This window comes from Propithecus coquereli, unplaced genomic scaffold, assembly GCF_000956105.1.
Source record: "Propithecus coquereli isolate 6110/MARCELLA unplaced genomic scaffold, Pcoq_1.0 Scaffold3, whole genome shotgun sequence".
Lineage (NCBI taxonomy): Eukaryota > Metazoa > Chordata > Mammalia > Primates > Indriidae > Propithecus > Propithecus coquereli.
Genome location: NW_012148618.1, coordinates 18,846,703 through 18,863,715, shown reverse-complemented (window position 1 = coordinate 18,863,715; position 17,013 = coordinate 18,846,703). Strand labels below are relative to the sequence as shown.

Sequence of the window (17,013 nt, the reverse complement as noted above, 5' to 3'; positions counted from 1 at the left end):
GAACTTTGACAAGTTCTTAGTTTTCACTCTAAAATGCTAGTATCCATCCCCCAACAGTAATCCAAAACCTAACCTTCTTCCACTTTTCTTCATTAAATATATTTTTTCTTACAACAGACTACAAGCAATCTATTAGATTTCTGCTTTTTGGGTATGCCAACCACACTCTAATTTTGCATCTCTGAAATCACATCTCATCTCTCTCCATTAGACTTAGATATTTCCCAAATCTTCTCCCAGGTACACATTTACAGATTACCTATTAGTGTGTGTGTGTGTTATTAGCAAATAGAAAGTTCGGTATGGGAATTTTGTAGCATCCCCTTGTGCCAACGCTCATTGACCTTCACTGGCAGCCTGAAGTGCCTTCTTGAGGATTCTGAGGCTGTGAGCAGAGGTCAGCATCTTGTTTATCCCATAGTGTGTAAACAATAAATGTTTACTAAGCTGAATTGAATCCACTGTGTTGTATTTCTAGTTTCGCTTTCAGAGAGAAATAATATCTGTAAGTACTGAAGTTTCCTTACCATTTCCCAAAGTATTATGACCTCTCAGTATTTACCATGCTTGACGGCTCTGGCTTTTGCCATGTCGTTACTCCTCAAAACATTCTCCTTTCTTGACTTTCACGACCCCACTGTCTCTTGGTTTCCCCTACCACTTAGCCTGCTCTTTCTCTTTTTTCCTTATAGATTCCCTCTTTACTGCTACTACTATGAATGTCTGTGTTTCCTTAGCATTGCCTTGGACCTCTTCCCTCTTTCCTCTTGCACATACCTGGGTGAACTCGTCCATGCCATAGCTTCCTGCTCTGCCCTAGCTCCTTTCCAGAGCTCCAGACTCATAAGTCTAGTGACCCACTAGACACCTGTCCTTCTGCCCTTTAGCCTCAACGGGCAAATCTGAGCTTCTTTTTCCTCCTCTGCTGTGCCATGGAATCAATTCAGCGGGTTGTAACCAGCGTTAAAAGAATAAAATAGAGGCCGGGTGCGGTGGCTCACGCCTGTAATCCTAGCACTCTGGGAGGCCGAGGAGGGCGGATTGTTTGAGCTCAGGAGTTCAAGACCAGCCTGAGCAAGAGTGACACCCCGTCCCTACTAAAAAAATAGAAAGAAATTATCTGGACAACTAAATAGAAAAAATTAGCCGGGCATGGTGGCACATGCCTGTAGTCCCAGCTACTTGGGAGGCTGAGGCAGGAGGATCACTTGAGCCCAGGAGTTTGAGGTTGCTGTGAGCTAGGCTAATGCCACGGCACTTGCTCTAGCCTGGGCAAGAGAGTGAGACTCTGTCTCAAAAAAAAAAAAAGAAAAAAATAGAATGGAACCAATGTGAAAATATCAGAAGGGGCTGCTTATAATAAAGTAAGAACCATGGTGGAAAACATTGTGAGCGCGCACTTGGTTATGATGTATGTCTTCTTACTGTGGATCATAGTAAAAAAAACATTCTTTCTATTTCCTCTCCTAACTTTAATAAAGCTGACCCCTTTCATGCTTTTCCTCTGCATAGCCTTAATTCAGGCCCATGTCAACTCTTGTCCAGACTACGGGGATATTTTCTAATTGATCTTTCTGTCTCCAGTCTTCCTACCTATGTCCACCTTCCCCTACCTTTTAACCTGTCCTTCATAATCTGTTAATGGGCTCTCTCGAAAACACATATCTAATCATGGTACTCCCTTGTCTAACCTCCTCGGTGTCTCTAGCTAGTTTGGGAATAATATCCTAACTCTACTGTTGGTAGTTTAAAGAACCTTTGAATTCTATTTGAAATTCAGCATAAAGCAAATGTATATGGTATATAGTAGTAGAGTATATGTTACAAGTTAAGCTTAATTGAAAAATCATGAAAGTATTTTCCGATGGAAAGAATGAAATAATATTATGACCATGCATGCCCTGAAAATACGACAGGCCATACTCTGTACTTTCTTTATGTGTAAACTCAAAATCAGAGATTTCTTAGTATAGATTGATAAACAAATTAAATTCTTTACTCACATACCAAACCTAAATCAAGTTAGCACTTATTTTGGGAGAAGGGAATTTTAAGTCTTGCCTTTTGAGATAGGGATAATATCTTTTAGTTCTTTGCTTACTCCCAGGGTGCCTGAGACACAGAAGATTCTTTATAAATATGCTTATTAACATTTTGAAAAAATGATTTTACTTACGTACCCAACTTCACAAATACAACAATTCCCATAAGTAGCATCTTTTTCTGTGCATTTTGACATCCCATTCCTTCTGTTCCAAATATCCCTCTCCTCTTAGTCCTATTGACTCCTTTTCATCCCTAGAAATCTGGAGTGAGTGTCCCCTCCCCTGAAAGTCTTCTCTTACTTTTTTGGGGAGCAAGTAATACTATTTCCTCTTTCCCTTGCACATGATTCTGTTCTTGTTTGTTCTAACTCAGCTAGAGTAAATCTGTCTCCCTTTAGACTAGGGGGTCCTTGAGGGAAGGATGAAGCTCTTTGCTTTTGCAGTGCCTGGTGTGAGCAGGCACTTAGTAGGTGCTGGTAAGATGAACTAACTCCTAAGTTTCATTAAGCAGCGATGCTTACTACTTGAATCATTTTCAACAAGTTTCTTAACTTTTCTACACTTCGGTACAATCTGTTTCATGCCATATTTCTGGTCAAGAATTTACCACAGTACTGTGGCTCGTATTAATAATATAACAAATCTAACTGCCTTTATTTATTCACTCAATAAATATTTATTGAATACTTACTCTCTCTGAGGATACAGCAATGAACAAAATCAAAGGCAAAGTCTTCACTTTCATGGAGTTATATTCTAGGGCAAGCAAGTCTCTCTCAGAGAGTTGGGTACCCTCTAACTGTTTGTCCTTGCCCTAAAGGTGATCCTGCCTCATCAGGATTTCTCCAGTTGAAGCACAAGGGACTCCTCACTGCTCCCAGTCTCCTCATGACTGACTGTTCCTGTTGTCTTCTCTTCCTGGAATAATCTTATAAATATAAATCCTCTTCAATAGTCAGCATCTAGCCTTTGCTTTTAGTTCAGGTTCAAAAGTTACTTCCTTGGCCAGGCGCAGTGGCTCACACCTGTAATACTAGCACTCTGGGAGGCTGAGGTGGGAGGATCGATCGAGGTCAGGAGTTCGAGACCAGCCTGAGCAAGAGGGAGACCCTTTCTCTACTAAAAAATACAGAGAAATTATCTAGACAACTAAAAATATATAGAAAAAATTAGCCAGGCATGGTGGCACATGCGTGTAGTCCCAGCTACTTGGGAGGCTGAGGCAGAAGGATTGCTTAAACCCAGGAGTTTGAGGTTGCTGTGAGCTAGGCTGACGCCACAGGCACTCTAGCCCAGGCAACAGAGCAAGACTCTGTCTCCAAAAAAAAAAAAAAAGTTACTTCCTTGGGGAAACCATCCCTAACTTAACAATTATTTGTTCAGTATTTGTATTGTGCAACCCACTTGGACAGTGCATATGGTTTTCATTTATACATATCTTCTGATGACTCTTGAAAACATTTCTTGTCTTCCAAAGTTGATTATACATTTATTGAGGTAAAAACCTGTTTCTCCTACTTTTTTCTGTGTGTGGTAGAGAATGATTATTGTCCCCTAATATCCATCCTCATTTTCCTCCTTTTAATACTAGAACCCCTAAAATTTTATCTGAGGATATGGCTACCCAGCTAGAAACTACATTTCCCAGCCTCCTTTGCAACTAGGTAAGGCCACAAGACTAAATTCTGGCCAATGGAATGTCAGCAGGAGTGATACTTACTAGTTCCAGGAATTGCTTAGCCTCTACTTCCTTATTCTCCTTCCTGTAGACTGGAATGTGATCTTGGAAATGATTAGTCATCTTAGACCTTGCAGATGAGGGCAAACCCCAAGGCATGGTGAAACAACAGAGATCATCGTGGTTCCTGGGCTACCTTTTGGAGCAGACCTTTCTTACTCCACTGGATGGTCCATGAGGTTGATTTTTTTTTTTTTTAGAAAAAGGGTCTTGCTGTGCTGCCCAGGCTGGCCTCAAACTCCTGGGCTCAAGCAATCCTCCAGCTTCAGTCTCCTGAGTGGCTGGGACTAGAGGTGTGCACTACCATGCCAGACTGAGTTCAAATTTTTATGCACTAGAAAAACAAGCTTCTATCTTGTTTAGCCCACTGTTACTAGTCTTTTATAATATTCTAGTATCCTAACTCATACAGTGTTCCTTACTGTACTTAACATAGAATAATATGGATAGAGTGCTAAGTAATAATGTGTTACTTTTCTTTGTTTTGTTTTTACTTTTTCATGAATGTTTCATGTTCTCATTCATTATGGGTTTAAAAGCGAAAGTGTGGTTCTGGTATTTTTTCAATGAATTATATTCATTTTGTTAGAATTATGACATATTATCAATATACTCCATTCTTCCGATATCACTGAATAAAACTTTTGGAAGAACTATCTGGAATAGGAATCCAAATCTGGCATTAAAAGAGAGAACTTTTAAATAACCAGGAAATTTTGCAGAAATCTTATAGCCGTGAATCTGTAGCGAGATATGGTCATATTCAATCTCTACAGCTCTTTGTGTTACCCATCAACGACACCATCACCACCACCTCTCAGGGCTGCAAAGCAGAGAAAACAACATACCTCCAAATCTCCTGAAATATTAGCACCAGCAAGAATCCCAGTAGCTGCTGGGAAAAAAATGGCAAAGACAGAGAAGAAGCCTTCACCCTTTGTGAAGCTTGGCCCAAAATTTTCTGCAAATATTGATGCTGCAACACAAATTATGAGAAAATTATTATGTAGACTTTTTTTTTTTAACAGAGTAGGAGGTAAAGTTACCTTTGCCTTCCATGGCCCTAAATGCAATTATATTCCTATATGATAAATGAAATGACCTTGAAGATGTCAGTATACTCCTGATGAACCTTACATTAATATTTGCCAAGAGTGAAAATATATATCATAAGGTTTTAGATCTCTAGGACATAGCTCTAAAAAATCAATAATTTTTGTGTCACCAGAGACCCAGGCTGCCTGATTTTAGAATCTAGAATAGATTCAAAGAGATGAAGCACTCTCTCCATTATCATACTGGCATACTTACAAATATACCACACACATTCACACACACACACCCGCACACATACAACTACATTCTCACATGTGTAAATAGCTTAAATAATCAACACACTGCTTTTCTATGCCTTTTTTTCTAATTGTTAAAGAACCTTGTGGGTGAGGCTACTTTACAATTTTGCTACTAATGTCTTAATCTCTTTACTCCTCTCTCCCAGAAATTGGATTTTAGATCCTTATACCATATTCTTAGTATGGGAGAATAACATAGTGAGGGATTTTATTCATAACATAATACTATCCCATAGACTGTCATCTAATTGCCTAAATAAAAGAGAACAATCTAGAAGAAAAACAGAAAGGAAAAGGAAGAGGAGGAAGAAAAATGTGAACGAGAGAATCTGGGGTACCAAATAAGGAAGAAAACATCAAAAATATGGTAGAAGTGGGAAGGAGGGAAAAGAATAGAAAAGGATGCTAACATGTAAAGCAAACAAGACAATTTTTAGGAAGAAAAAGGATTAGGAAGAAACAGATGACGTGATATAAAAAGGAAACAAATACTGTCAACTGAGTAAATAATGAAGGAAAATATATATTAAAAAAAACACCTCAGCAGTGGATTCCTGAGTAAGCTAGAGGGGAAAGATAGGAAGGAGTGGATAGGAGGAGCAGAACAGGAGAAAAAGAAGTCAGCTTTCATGCTCAGTGACATCATCAAAGGATGCTACACTAAGTAACTCCTACAGTCTTCTACGCCTGACAACTTGACAGTGATGCTTAAGTATTTAATGCTATAGGAAAGAAAGATGCAGAAAGTCTAGCAGGAAGAAAAAAAAGACTATAGTGCTCTGCAATGATTGAATAATTTGTGCAAGCTATTCTTTTTTCTTTTTTATCTGCTGGAGCCCCCCGCCTCCAGTGGGTGTTCAAGCTATTCTCTTTCACTGAGTATGTCTGATTCTACTATTTGATAGGGGCAACAATTCGTCAAGCACTTTAAGATTTACAAGACACTTTCACATCCACTATCTTATTTGCTTCTCAAAATTCCTTCAGGAAGTTATTATCACCCACACTTTAGCAGGAGAAGCCGAGACCCGAACACGCTAGGTGATCTGTCCAGCTGGTAAGTGGAAGAGGTGAGACCCGGCCCTGGGTCTCCTGAATCCAATTCCAGGCTCTTCCCTGGACCACACTGGCATTCCCATGGCTGGGGTCGGGGGGATGGGGCTGGTGATAGGGAGAACCATTTACTGAGACACAGCTAATTTGTAACATGTACCTTGGTAATTAAAGAAACCTCTAGACTTTTTCTCGTTGTTGGACGGAATGACAGTTCCAATGAAGAAGTTTGCAATAGCAATGAGAAGAATGACCAGAAGGATCACTTGAGCCTGGAATGGCAAAGTAAAAGGAGACCAAATTAGATACACTTGACAACTTTTTATGTAATTATAAAGGTTGTAATGGTCCACTGGAGAAAGACTGATTATTCTAGTCAAGACTCTGCTACCCAGAGTAGATAAGTGCATCCTTATAGAACAGCATTTTAATAAACATTATTCTTCCAGGGTGTCAATGCTACATTTTCAATGGGAGCATGTGGTTGGGCACTTGAGGGTTACATTTCAAGAAGATTCCAAATAGCAGGTAGGTAACTACCACAATGGTCCCGGGAATGTAAATGGAGCCAAAAATTGTAACACTGATAGATTTGAGTTTTCCTCTAGGCAGAGCACCTATGGGTTCTTTCTCTTCCTGGCGCCAAATGCAGGAGTGTGAGAACACGGAAGGATTCATAGAATTCCTGGGATGCCCAGTGCACTTGAACGCAGTTTGCTGCTGTGCGCTCAGCACAAGCACTCTGCAAGGGTGACCGGCTAAATGGTCTCCCTTCAGTTTCTCCACCATTTCAAGGTGTTTACTGGCTTGGTGTTACCACATGCTCTTTCCTCTACCTGGAACACACTTCATCCTACTCTGCGAAGCCATTTTCTTCCCATCCTTTAAGTCTCAGTTGCCTCCTCAGGGAGGCCTTTCTTGACCACTTAATCTAAATAATGACAGCTATATGGTCACTGAGGACTTACAATAGAACAGATTCAGATTTAACTTTACCTGTATTCTTTTAGGTAAATAATAGCACTAACTAACAACGCAATGAAGTAGGTAATTTTATTACCCCCATTTTAAAGATAAAGAAACGCAGGCATAGAAAAGTTAAATAATTTACTTAAGGTCACAGAAATATAAACCAGATTCAAATCCAGGCACTCTAACCACAAAGCTGGAGATTTAAATGCTACCTTCTATTGCCACTAAACTTCATTGCTTCCCTCCTGGAATCCAGTAATATAAGTAGGTTTCCTCTGTTTTTTTCTTTCTTTTTGATCTCAGTGTCCTGTTTATTTCCTTCACAGTACTTTTCACAATTTACCATTTTATATTTATTTCTTTGTTCATTTTTTTATTACTCAAATATCCAGAGACCATTTGCTGAATTAGGGCAGGGATTCTGCCTATTTTGATCACAACTTAACATCTAGTCCCTGGCAGAATGCTCAGCACATGTAGGCACTTAAGTAATTTTTAGTTAACGTGTGAATGTATCATCCACAAATAAATGCCACATAGGAATGTTTCCTATCGCCTTATATAGGTGAGAGGCTTTGGCTATCATTTCTCGTGACCGCTTGAAATCTAGTTACTTCATCTCCAGGCACAGAGGAACATTTTCAATTGTGCCAATCACTGCAGGGAGTTACAAAGGAGGCAGAAGACATGCTTCCCATCATTTAGAAATTTACTATCTGTTTTACTACTAGTTCAACCCAGATATTTTCTGGTTCCAAAGCCTATGGTGTCTTCAAACTTGCTGGTGAAATACTGGGTTTCAGAAAATAACGATAGCTTCTGTTTCTATTACCTTCTCCTAACACATTTGCCATTTCTTTTGGGCTTCAGCAGTACCCATGGGCAGCTTGAAAGGGGACACCAAGGCTTGAGATTGAGAGACACAGGCTTTCAGCGTGCACCACTGGTATGATTGCAAAGGGTCTATGCATGAAGATGGCAGCCACCTTGGTGGCTGTGCCACTGTGATGGTAGCAGAAAGAAGGACGAAACATAGGCTCTGTCATGTGACTCATGAGCTGTGAGTCACGCCTGCCTGGACTCCCTGCTTTTCAGGCATTGTGTTCCATCTGGCGCTAACCTGCTCCTTTCACCATAGCAAATAATAACAGCAATTCTTTTTGAATGTGGAGTTCCTTCTATTCCTGCAATTCGTTCAGGACCCGACCAGCAGGTGTTCATAACATCATTTTTAAGAAATTCACCTTTGCTTCCCATTCCATTCCAGCTACTGAAATTCCTAAAAGAATCACCACGGTGATGGTGCCTATAATCCGGATGTCATTGGTTGGATCCACCATCATTGAATCACTCTCCTGGGGGGGAAAATTGGTTAAATGGTTAGAGATACAGCCTTTTGGGTGTGTGTCTTATTGTAGCACATAACAGTTAAAAGAGATACTGTACACTGACACCTGGGGCCATATAGGATAATACAAAAATGAAATGTTCATAAATTTCAGAAGATAACTTAGCATTATTTTTTTCTGCGATGATAGGCCTTTGATAGCCACGGTTAAAAGTTAGAAGTTTTGGAGATTCATTCTAGTCATAGCTTTTGAAGATATTCTAGCACTAAGTAAAAGTGTGTGTACACACATATATTGTGTTTTGTTTCAGAAGACTGACTAATTATTTTTGTGTGTTAAGGGGAATCCTAGAGGAATAAAAATGAGTGGTTCATGATGAATATTGGAAATCAGTGCTCTTTAATTTAGGAACAGACCACACAAACCTGATAATGCATCCCTTAAAGATAACACACTCTATGAACTACAAGCTCATTTATTTATCTAATTTTCAAATACAGGTACTTTTCCCAGTTGAATCCAATGAATGCTATCTTTACCATAAGACAAGGACTAGAAGTTAGTTGGTAGACTAGCTAATTACTGTGCTTGTGTATACACCATCCTAGACTGACACCTAAACTAGGGAATACTTAGTTTTCTGCAGGGAGTTATTTTAACATTTGAATTTTCTTTCCCTTTGGAAATCTACAACCATAATCAGAGTATTACTGCTGATCATAATACCCATTATTTATCCAATGTTTCAAATTTTACCCAATATTTCATGTACATTATTTAGTTTGATTTGTGGCACACTTCTGTGAAATACATAGAACAACATTATTACCCCATATTATAGATTTGGAAAACAGGATTTAGATTAATAGAGGAACTGATCCAAAGTCTCTTGGCTGGTAAATTTGAGAGCCAGGACTCAAAGCCAGATCTTCTTATGCTAAGCTCAGGCTCCTTCTACTATATCCAACTTTTTCCTCTCATCTCGCCATAATAATATCCCCTAGTGCCCCGAAAAAGCAAACTAAACTGAATTATCTTGCTTGGCTGAAAAACAGAGAAGCTTTTAATTACCTTAAGAAGATCCACCACAGTCTCAGCAAATCCCACCACATACATAGCAACGGCCACTGCATTGGCAAAAGCAAAGATCAAGCCTATTGACCCACCAAACTCGGGGCCTAAACTTCTGGAAATAAGATAATAGGCCCCACCTGAAACAAGAAATGAACATGCTTTACGTCGAGGAATTGCTAGTTTATATGACCAAATGGTTATACATGTCTGAAAGCATTTGAAATGTTAATTATTCTAATAAAATATTACAACTTCCTAATAGTTTTAGGAATCCTGTGTCACCCTAATGAATAACTTAACCCTTCTTTGTACTCTATAATCTACAATAGAAGTAGCCTGACTTAATAAAATCTAATTTATTGAAACATAAATGTAAAAAGAATGCTACAAATAAGAACACAGCAAACTTTACCCCAAAAATGTTTTGTCTTTAAAAAATATCATTGGAATATTCAAATTAATAATGCAACTGAAGTAAAATTTTATTTCCAGAATTTCCAGGAATAGGAAAGCCTGGGTAGAAAATGAAGTGGGTGAAGTATATATAATTTTTTGGTATATATTTGCTGCATACAACAAGGTATCTGTGTAGTGCTATGTATTATTCATCTATAAATCAGAGTTGGTTTTTTATGTTTTTAGCTAGAGAAGGCATGATTATTGCCAAATACTCATATGTGTATGGGGGTGGCAAGTGGGAAGAAACATAAGGAGGACTTGGAACAATTGCCTCTTCCTTGCACTTTGGAAAAGTAGTTCTATATATGGCTGCATACGTCTGTGTGCATGAAACACGGAACTAGATTGGTCAGCCATCTAGAGGGTACCTAGAGTAGGTTACTGAAAATGAAAATATTAAATATTAAGAGGTCTGATTGACTGGGTGCAGTGGCTCACGCCTGTAATCCTAGCACTCTGGGAGGCCAAGGCCGAAGGATTGCTTGAGGTCAGGAGTTTGAGACCAGGCTGAGCAAGACTGAGATCCTGTCTCTATTAAAAATAGAAAAATTAGCTGTGTGTGATGGTGTGTGCCTATAGTTCCAGCTACTCTGGAGGCTGAGGCAGGAGGATCACTTGAGCCCAGGAGTTTGAAGTTGTTGTGAACTAGGCTAACACCACGGCGCTCTACTCAGGGCGACAGAGTGAGACTCTGTCTCAAAAAAAAGAAAAGAAAAGAAAAGTGTCGAGAGGTCTGATCATCGCAGACCACAGTAAATTAATGATTTCTTATACTGAGCTGGTCTTAGAGATGGACAGAGTGGGCAGAAGAATGACATTGAATAAATTCACCTAAAAATGAAACAAAATTATTTTGGCTGTGAAGAAATTTCTTTCGCTGTAGTAATTCCTTGGGGTTCAGGGGTCAAATGCAACGTGTTATCTGGGTGGGGCAAATTCCCATTGTTTCCTTCATATAGATTACCTTAAACACATTAGCTAGCCCCTTGTTACTCAGGTGGGCTTGGTCAAAGTGAGAGCCAGGTAAAAGTTGGGGGCCGAGGTGTGTTGTGGGAGTGGTGGTGTTTCAGAAGGCTCTGAGTAGGGAGACCTAGATAAACTTCCCAAGTACAGAACCAGAGGAACCAAAGAAGGGAAGTTAGAGGAACAATGACAAACTTTATCCACTTCCTTTTCTGCCTGGGCCTGCCTCCTCCTAGAAGTTTTGGAAGTAACTCTTCATTTATTTATTTTTTTCTTTTTAGTGGTCTTCCCGTGCCTGTTGGCCACTGGGAGTGCAGGGTTTGGGGTGAACCCTGAGGGCTCGGTGAAGGAGTGGTTTACTGAGTGGGAATGTCAGTAGTGCCCACTGGGGTACTGGAGAAGACCCACGCTGAGGGGACCTTAGAGAGGCAGCAGGACTCATCCAAGGTACAAAGAAACCATGCATTTTGCTGGAATACTCTATGTCTTCTTACTAAACACATAGTCACTCTCCACTTTATAAACATGTTTCATCACAGGAAATGGGTCAAAAAATCTTTTCTGGAGATCTCCTAATTTTAACTGAGAAGAATTTTGCATTGCTGTTTAGATTTGTGTTATTTTATCTTATTTTAAGACTTTGGGGACTAACTAGCAATATGCAACTTTCACTTCCAATATTAAACCAACTCTAGACATTACTAGCAACCAAGCCTGTAGTCATAAGTGAAGGAATTGGCTTACCTCCTCTTACTACTCCGTTTGTGCAAATAGCAGACATAGAAATACCTGTGAGTGTTGTCACCACCACACTAAGGCCGATGATGACGAATCCAAGACCTGCAAAATCGCCCAAGAAAGGTGTTTGGCTCCAGTACTGAGAAAAGTCACTGGTGCTTCAGGAGGCAGCTGTCTGAATCTTGTCTCCCCACGAAAACCTGAAATGTTCTAAAAGATCCCATTCCACGAAGGTCTAGCAAGTACCTGAAATGTACTAAACTTTAAAACTGAAGCCATGTCCAGGAATCACTTTCCAAGAAACACCAGCAAGAGGTGTGCAGACCTGCCTGAAAAATAAACCATTTACTCAGGGAATTTGTGCATCTCTAAAGCATGACCTGAAATGTGCCAGAGGGATCTGTTAGAAACAAGACCAGAGATGACCAGTGCAGAGCTGGACTCTACTCACCATACCTTATGTTTTCTTCTGCATCTGCTCCTCCAAATACTTAGCCAGGCTTCAAGAATATTGGGCTACTTTCTCGTTCCCATCAAAAAGAAGTATACAAAAAGTTTTTGCCTACCCGTAGCGAGTGATGAGGGCATTAGATATCTTAGAGATTTTACCTCCACGGACAAACCCGTTAGTTGCTATTGCAGAAGTTGACAACCCAGTAATAGAAGTTACCATGGTGGAAAGAAGAATTATGAGAACTCCGAGACCTGTTAGCAATGAAAGACAGAAGATACTATGTTTTACTTTTCTTCCTTGGATTTCCTATTGCTGCAAACTATATTGCCTTTACGTTTTCATGTCCATGTCTGGGGCCCCATCAGGGTTTCTTTGTGCTAAGGGGAAACCGGTATGCCTGGCATAAAGATCAAGTCGGAGGAGAACAGCTCATCAGGATGAAGGATGATTTCTAAAACAAACACAACTGAAACCGCAGCCCTGGAAAGGAAAAGTTGACTTACGCTGGTGTCCTGGGAGAGAAAGTACCCTGGCTGTGAAAAGAGAAAACATGACATTTGACCTTCTTTCTTACTTCTGAGGAAGGTGAATGAGGAAGTTGGGGGTTTGACAAAGGTTAAAACCTTCTCCGTTTTTCTCGCATCCCTTTGCCTGGGGGAGGGGAGAAGGAACCAACTTGCATTACCTTTGAAAACACTCCCGAAAGGTCAGTGGTGAACTGTTAGAGCCTGTGTTGGCTTTACCTTACAAATGATGTGCAGGTCACAAATTTAATTACCTCCTCTGACATATCCATTTGTGGCAATAGCAGAGGTGGATAAACCAGTGATAGCAGTCACTGTCACGGCTAAGCCGATGATAATCACACCAAGACCTCAGTTGAGAGAGGAAAAATAAAGGCATTAAATGGTGGAACAATCTCTTAGATTATTTACATAATTGCCAACAAATCTAGGGCAATCACTGAAAAATCACATTTGAGTTCAACATGTTGGCCGGGAAATCACACAGAGTGAGTGCTCGACTTTCAAGTTTTCTGCCTGTAATAGCTTGGGTTTCAAGAAACTCAAGAGCTAAAATGTGCATTGCTAAGTTGTACACAACAAAGCAACTATGTCTGGTCAAAATTTAATGAGAACCCCCTTTTTGATGAAGTTCTACACACCTATAAACATAATATTTGGTCTACAATTCCAAGCTGTCAATATAACGGGAGATTAAGTGTTCATCCTTCCAAGTAACTACCTTTTTATGTACATATGGTTATGTAGGGGTGGAAAATTACACATAGTATAGCAAATTGTTCATCCGGCAGATGGGTAAAGCAGACAGAATCAAATTAAACTATATTAACTTATTGGCTGTATGATCTCTGGCAAGTTACTTATTTTCTGAGCCAAAAATGGCAATGGAATTAGAAAGAATGCATGTGTAAAGTGGTTAGCATAGAGCATGGAACACAGTACACGGTTAATGGTATTGCTTTTTGGTCATATCTAAAATACTCATAATAGCTATTGCTTTTTAGAAGTCTACTATATGTCCAGCTGTGTGGCGGGCAGTATGAGAAATGCAAGGAGCAAATGAAATGAAAAAGCTGTCATCAAGGATCTTATGGTTTAGAAGGGTGATGACTACATGGAGAGGGAGGAAGTGGTAGAGGCCAGAATTCAAGAAAGGTGAGATTGCTCTCAGCTTCAAGAAACACACAGCCAGGAGGAGACTGAAGGGTAGCAGAATATGCCACTTTGCCGTAAGGATTATTTTGAGCCGAAGGCAATTGAAAAGAAGCAGATATAAGAAAAGCTCTTGGTCTCTTTCCTATTAGCCCAAAAGCAGGATGTAAATTTGTACATGCATCCCTCCTCCCCTCTCTATCAGGAAAAACAGAAGCTAATCACAAGAGACAACTGATGACCCTTATTTAGCCTGAAGAAAGCGCCACGGGAATCGATCGACAAAACAAGCCCTTTTCTTCCATTAGCTTCTGCATCTATTTACCTTCCCACAGTTTGCCACCCTAGGAACAAAAGTCCTTTTCCTTGTCTTGTCACGTCTCTTCAATTTTATTGTTCTTTTGTTAAGATGGCATATAAACCCATGTTCTAACCACCCCTTTGAGTGACTTATCATTGAGTGCTCCCACGTATACACACCATGCACACGCCAATAAACTTCTGTTTGTTTTTCTCTTGTTAATCTGACTTTGGTCAGTCTCATTTATAGGGCCCTGGCCAATGAACCAAAGGTGCGTTAGAGGGAGGCAGTTTTTCCTCTCCTAGAATACCCTCTCCAATAGAGGCTGATCCAGGATTCAGGGAGAAGGTTGTGAGGTCACAGCCACTGAACTCACCATGGCTCCATCCAGAATGCTCTGGTCTGGGCTGCTTGATACACTCCCCTACACAAAGTGAATGCTCCATAGTGTCGGCAGGCTCTCTTGTCCCATGGATGGTTAAAATGGTAGTCTGCCAAGAGAGGCTGTGAGCTGTCTGGCTATGCCCCAGGAGAAGGGGAAGTGGAAAGAGATTAAGGACAGAAATGGGAATCTGGTACTATAGGCTGCCTCCTTTGATGCGCCCAGCTCTCCCCTGGCTCTAGCAGGAGCCTCTATGCTATCTTGTAGGTTAAAGTGCAGTGGGAAGAGCGTAACTGTAGGGTACAAGCTGCAAACTTGGACCATATTGCTGTGGCCCCTGTAGATTCTTAAAAGCTAGTGGTTATAAGAAATAGTTGCACTAAACTCTTATCTATTGCAGGGATGCTGTGGTGAGCATCACCTCTGTTTCACTATGTGGCCTCAGGTCCTTATACGACTAAAGGTGATTTATTTTTATCTTTTCCGCTTATTTTGCTCTTGACTTTGTTTTGAGGACGTTTGATATCAAATGTTTAGCACATCCCAGAAACTGTGCACGAACATATAGTTTGCATTTCATGACATTAAATCTACTCTGACTTTATTATTTCCCCACCGTTATTTTCCCTTTGCCTCTTATTTTCTCAAGAATTCTTAATTCATTGCATATATTTCTGTAAACCATTTGAAACCTTGGAACAAAGTTTCATACTTTTAAACAACAAAGGATTTGCTTCTCTCACAATCAAACATAATAAAATCCTAGGGTAAGATGCAGCTTAGAGAATATTCAGTTCATTGTTTTCTCAAAGTGTGGGCTTTGAACCACCTGCTTCAGGAAATGCCTGGGGTGCTTATTAAAAATGCCCAGACCTACTGAGCTTGGATCTTTAAAAGTGAATCCCAGGATTCTGCAGTTGCCTAACCCAACTTCCCAGATAATTTCTATGCACTCCACAGTAACATGACTAAGCTACCCTCTGTCTATCTCAACTTGTGTCTGTCTGTTCAGAAAACTTCTTTAGCTTTATCTTCAAAGAATTGATTGGGAAAGAATTAACTCTAACCCACTCCCTAACTTTTAGATGAGATAGTGAAATAAATGCACAGAGTAGAAATAACTTGCCTCAGACCATGTATCTGCTTTTCACACCCGACTTCCTTGCTTAAGGCGTAAGGTTTTGGAAACCATCTTGCCCCAGCCCAGGTCTCCAAGACAGAGAACAACTCGACAGCATTGTGAGCTCATTCTACCGCTTGCTTTTGGGAACAAGGCAGCCACAACTTTTAGCTCTGGAATGGTTACTCGAGGGCTGTAGCTACTGTGACTTCTGGCTCCGGATACCCTTTGGCTTTATTCCCAAGGTCTGGGCTTGCAAATGTATTCAGACTTCTTTCCCAAACTATGCCCAAAGCAAGAGGAAAATACTTGCATTTGTTTCTTTTCTTTGCCAATAAAGGAAACCCAAAGGGGACCCAGAGACTGACTTAACTCATTTAGCTTTAGGTTCACAACAAAGGTCTGTAAAACCAAGGTTGACAGTAAGTTTCTACTACTCACTAAAGTCTATCCTTTGAGAATTTAAAAGAAAAGAAAAACACAAACCTCCATTCAAAGGAAAACCCACTGAACATTCATTAGGTAGAATTCTAATCTCTTCTAATAGATCATTTAACTACTTAAATAAAAAATCCTTATTAAAACAAGGATAGTGTCTGACAGTGTAATAAACTACTTTGCGGAAGATAGGATTCTTCATATTTTACAATTTTGCAATAAACCTGAAACTGGATTGACTGTGAAGAATAATGTAAGATCTGATTAAAGTTCAGATTATTGCCCAAACATATGGATGTTAAATAAATCGCATTAAAAAGAATTACTCTTGCCCTTGGCTACTCTCACACCTCCAAACAAAGTAATGTTTCTTGATGATCTCAATAAGTTACTAAACTGCCCTTAAAAACCTAATTTTGCATGAAACCCTGGAGCAAAACCTTGGCAATATTAAGATGCAGATTTTCCATGGAGCAGCATATACTTATTTTGGCCCCCGTGGCTGTATGCACTCATTTGATATGCACCATAAAACCGGCAAGCAGCCCTTTGTCAGGAACTCAGCAGTTGCCAAACATGAAACATGGAAAAATTATGGGAACTGGTGCCAATTTTTCAATTTATAGCTTAGCCCTTTCTTTTTCGAGTTAGTTTTCTGGTGATTCTAAATGTGTTTTGAGGAGCGAAGGCAATAAATAGTGACCAACTACCTTTAAAAATGTGAATTGAGATACCTTCTGGAGTAGTATCTGAAAGCACATTTGAACATCTATGCTCTTGATGCTAAGTCTTCCCCTGAAAGTGAATTTATAATTTTTTCCCATATATGGAGTAGAAAAGCATTAATTTTTATCACATTAAATCAGGAGCTTTGATAACATTCAAATAAATTTTCC

General features: G+C 39.9%; 1 protein-coding gene across 2 annotated transcripts in view; it reads right to left on the bottom strand.

Annotated features, from left to right (window-relative positions):
- The window catches only part of SLC12A1 (solute carrier family 12 (sodium/potassium/chloride transporter), member 1), a 90,472-nt gene that overhangs the window by 59,620 nt on the left and 13,839 nt on the right, over nucleotides 1-17,013 (bottom strand). The window contains exons 5-9 of one of the 2 annotated variants that reach the window (XM_012649158.1): nucleotides 12,356-12,451; nucleotides 9,584-9,723; nucleotides 8,408-8,518; nucleotides 6,352-6,463; nucleotides 4,632-4,759 (exon numbers count right to left, since the gene is read on the bottom strand). In XM_012649158.1, the coding sequence (XP_012504612.1) occupies nucleotides 4,632-4,759; nucleotides 6,352-6,463; nucleotides 8,408-8,518; nucleotides 9,584-9,723; nucleotides 12,356-12,451 (587 nt within the window). Of the gene's footprint in view, nucleotides 1-4,631; nucleotides 4,760-6,351; nucleotides 6,464-8,407; nucleotides 8,519-9,583; nucleotides 9,724-11,752; nucleotides 11,849-12,355; nucleotides 12,452-17,013 lie in introns of both variants that reach the window. The other variant, XM_012649159.1, reaches the window with a different exon arrangement.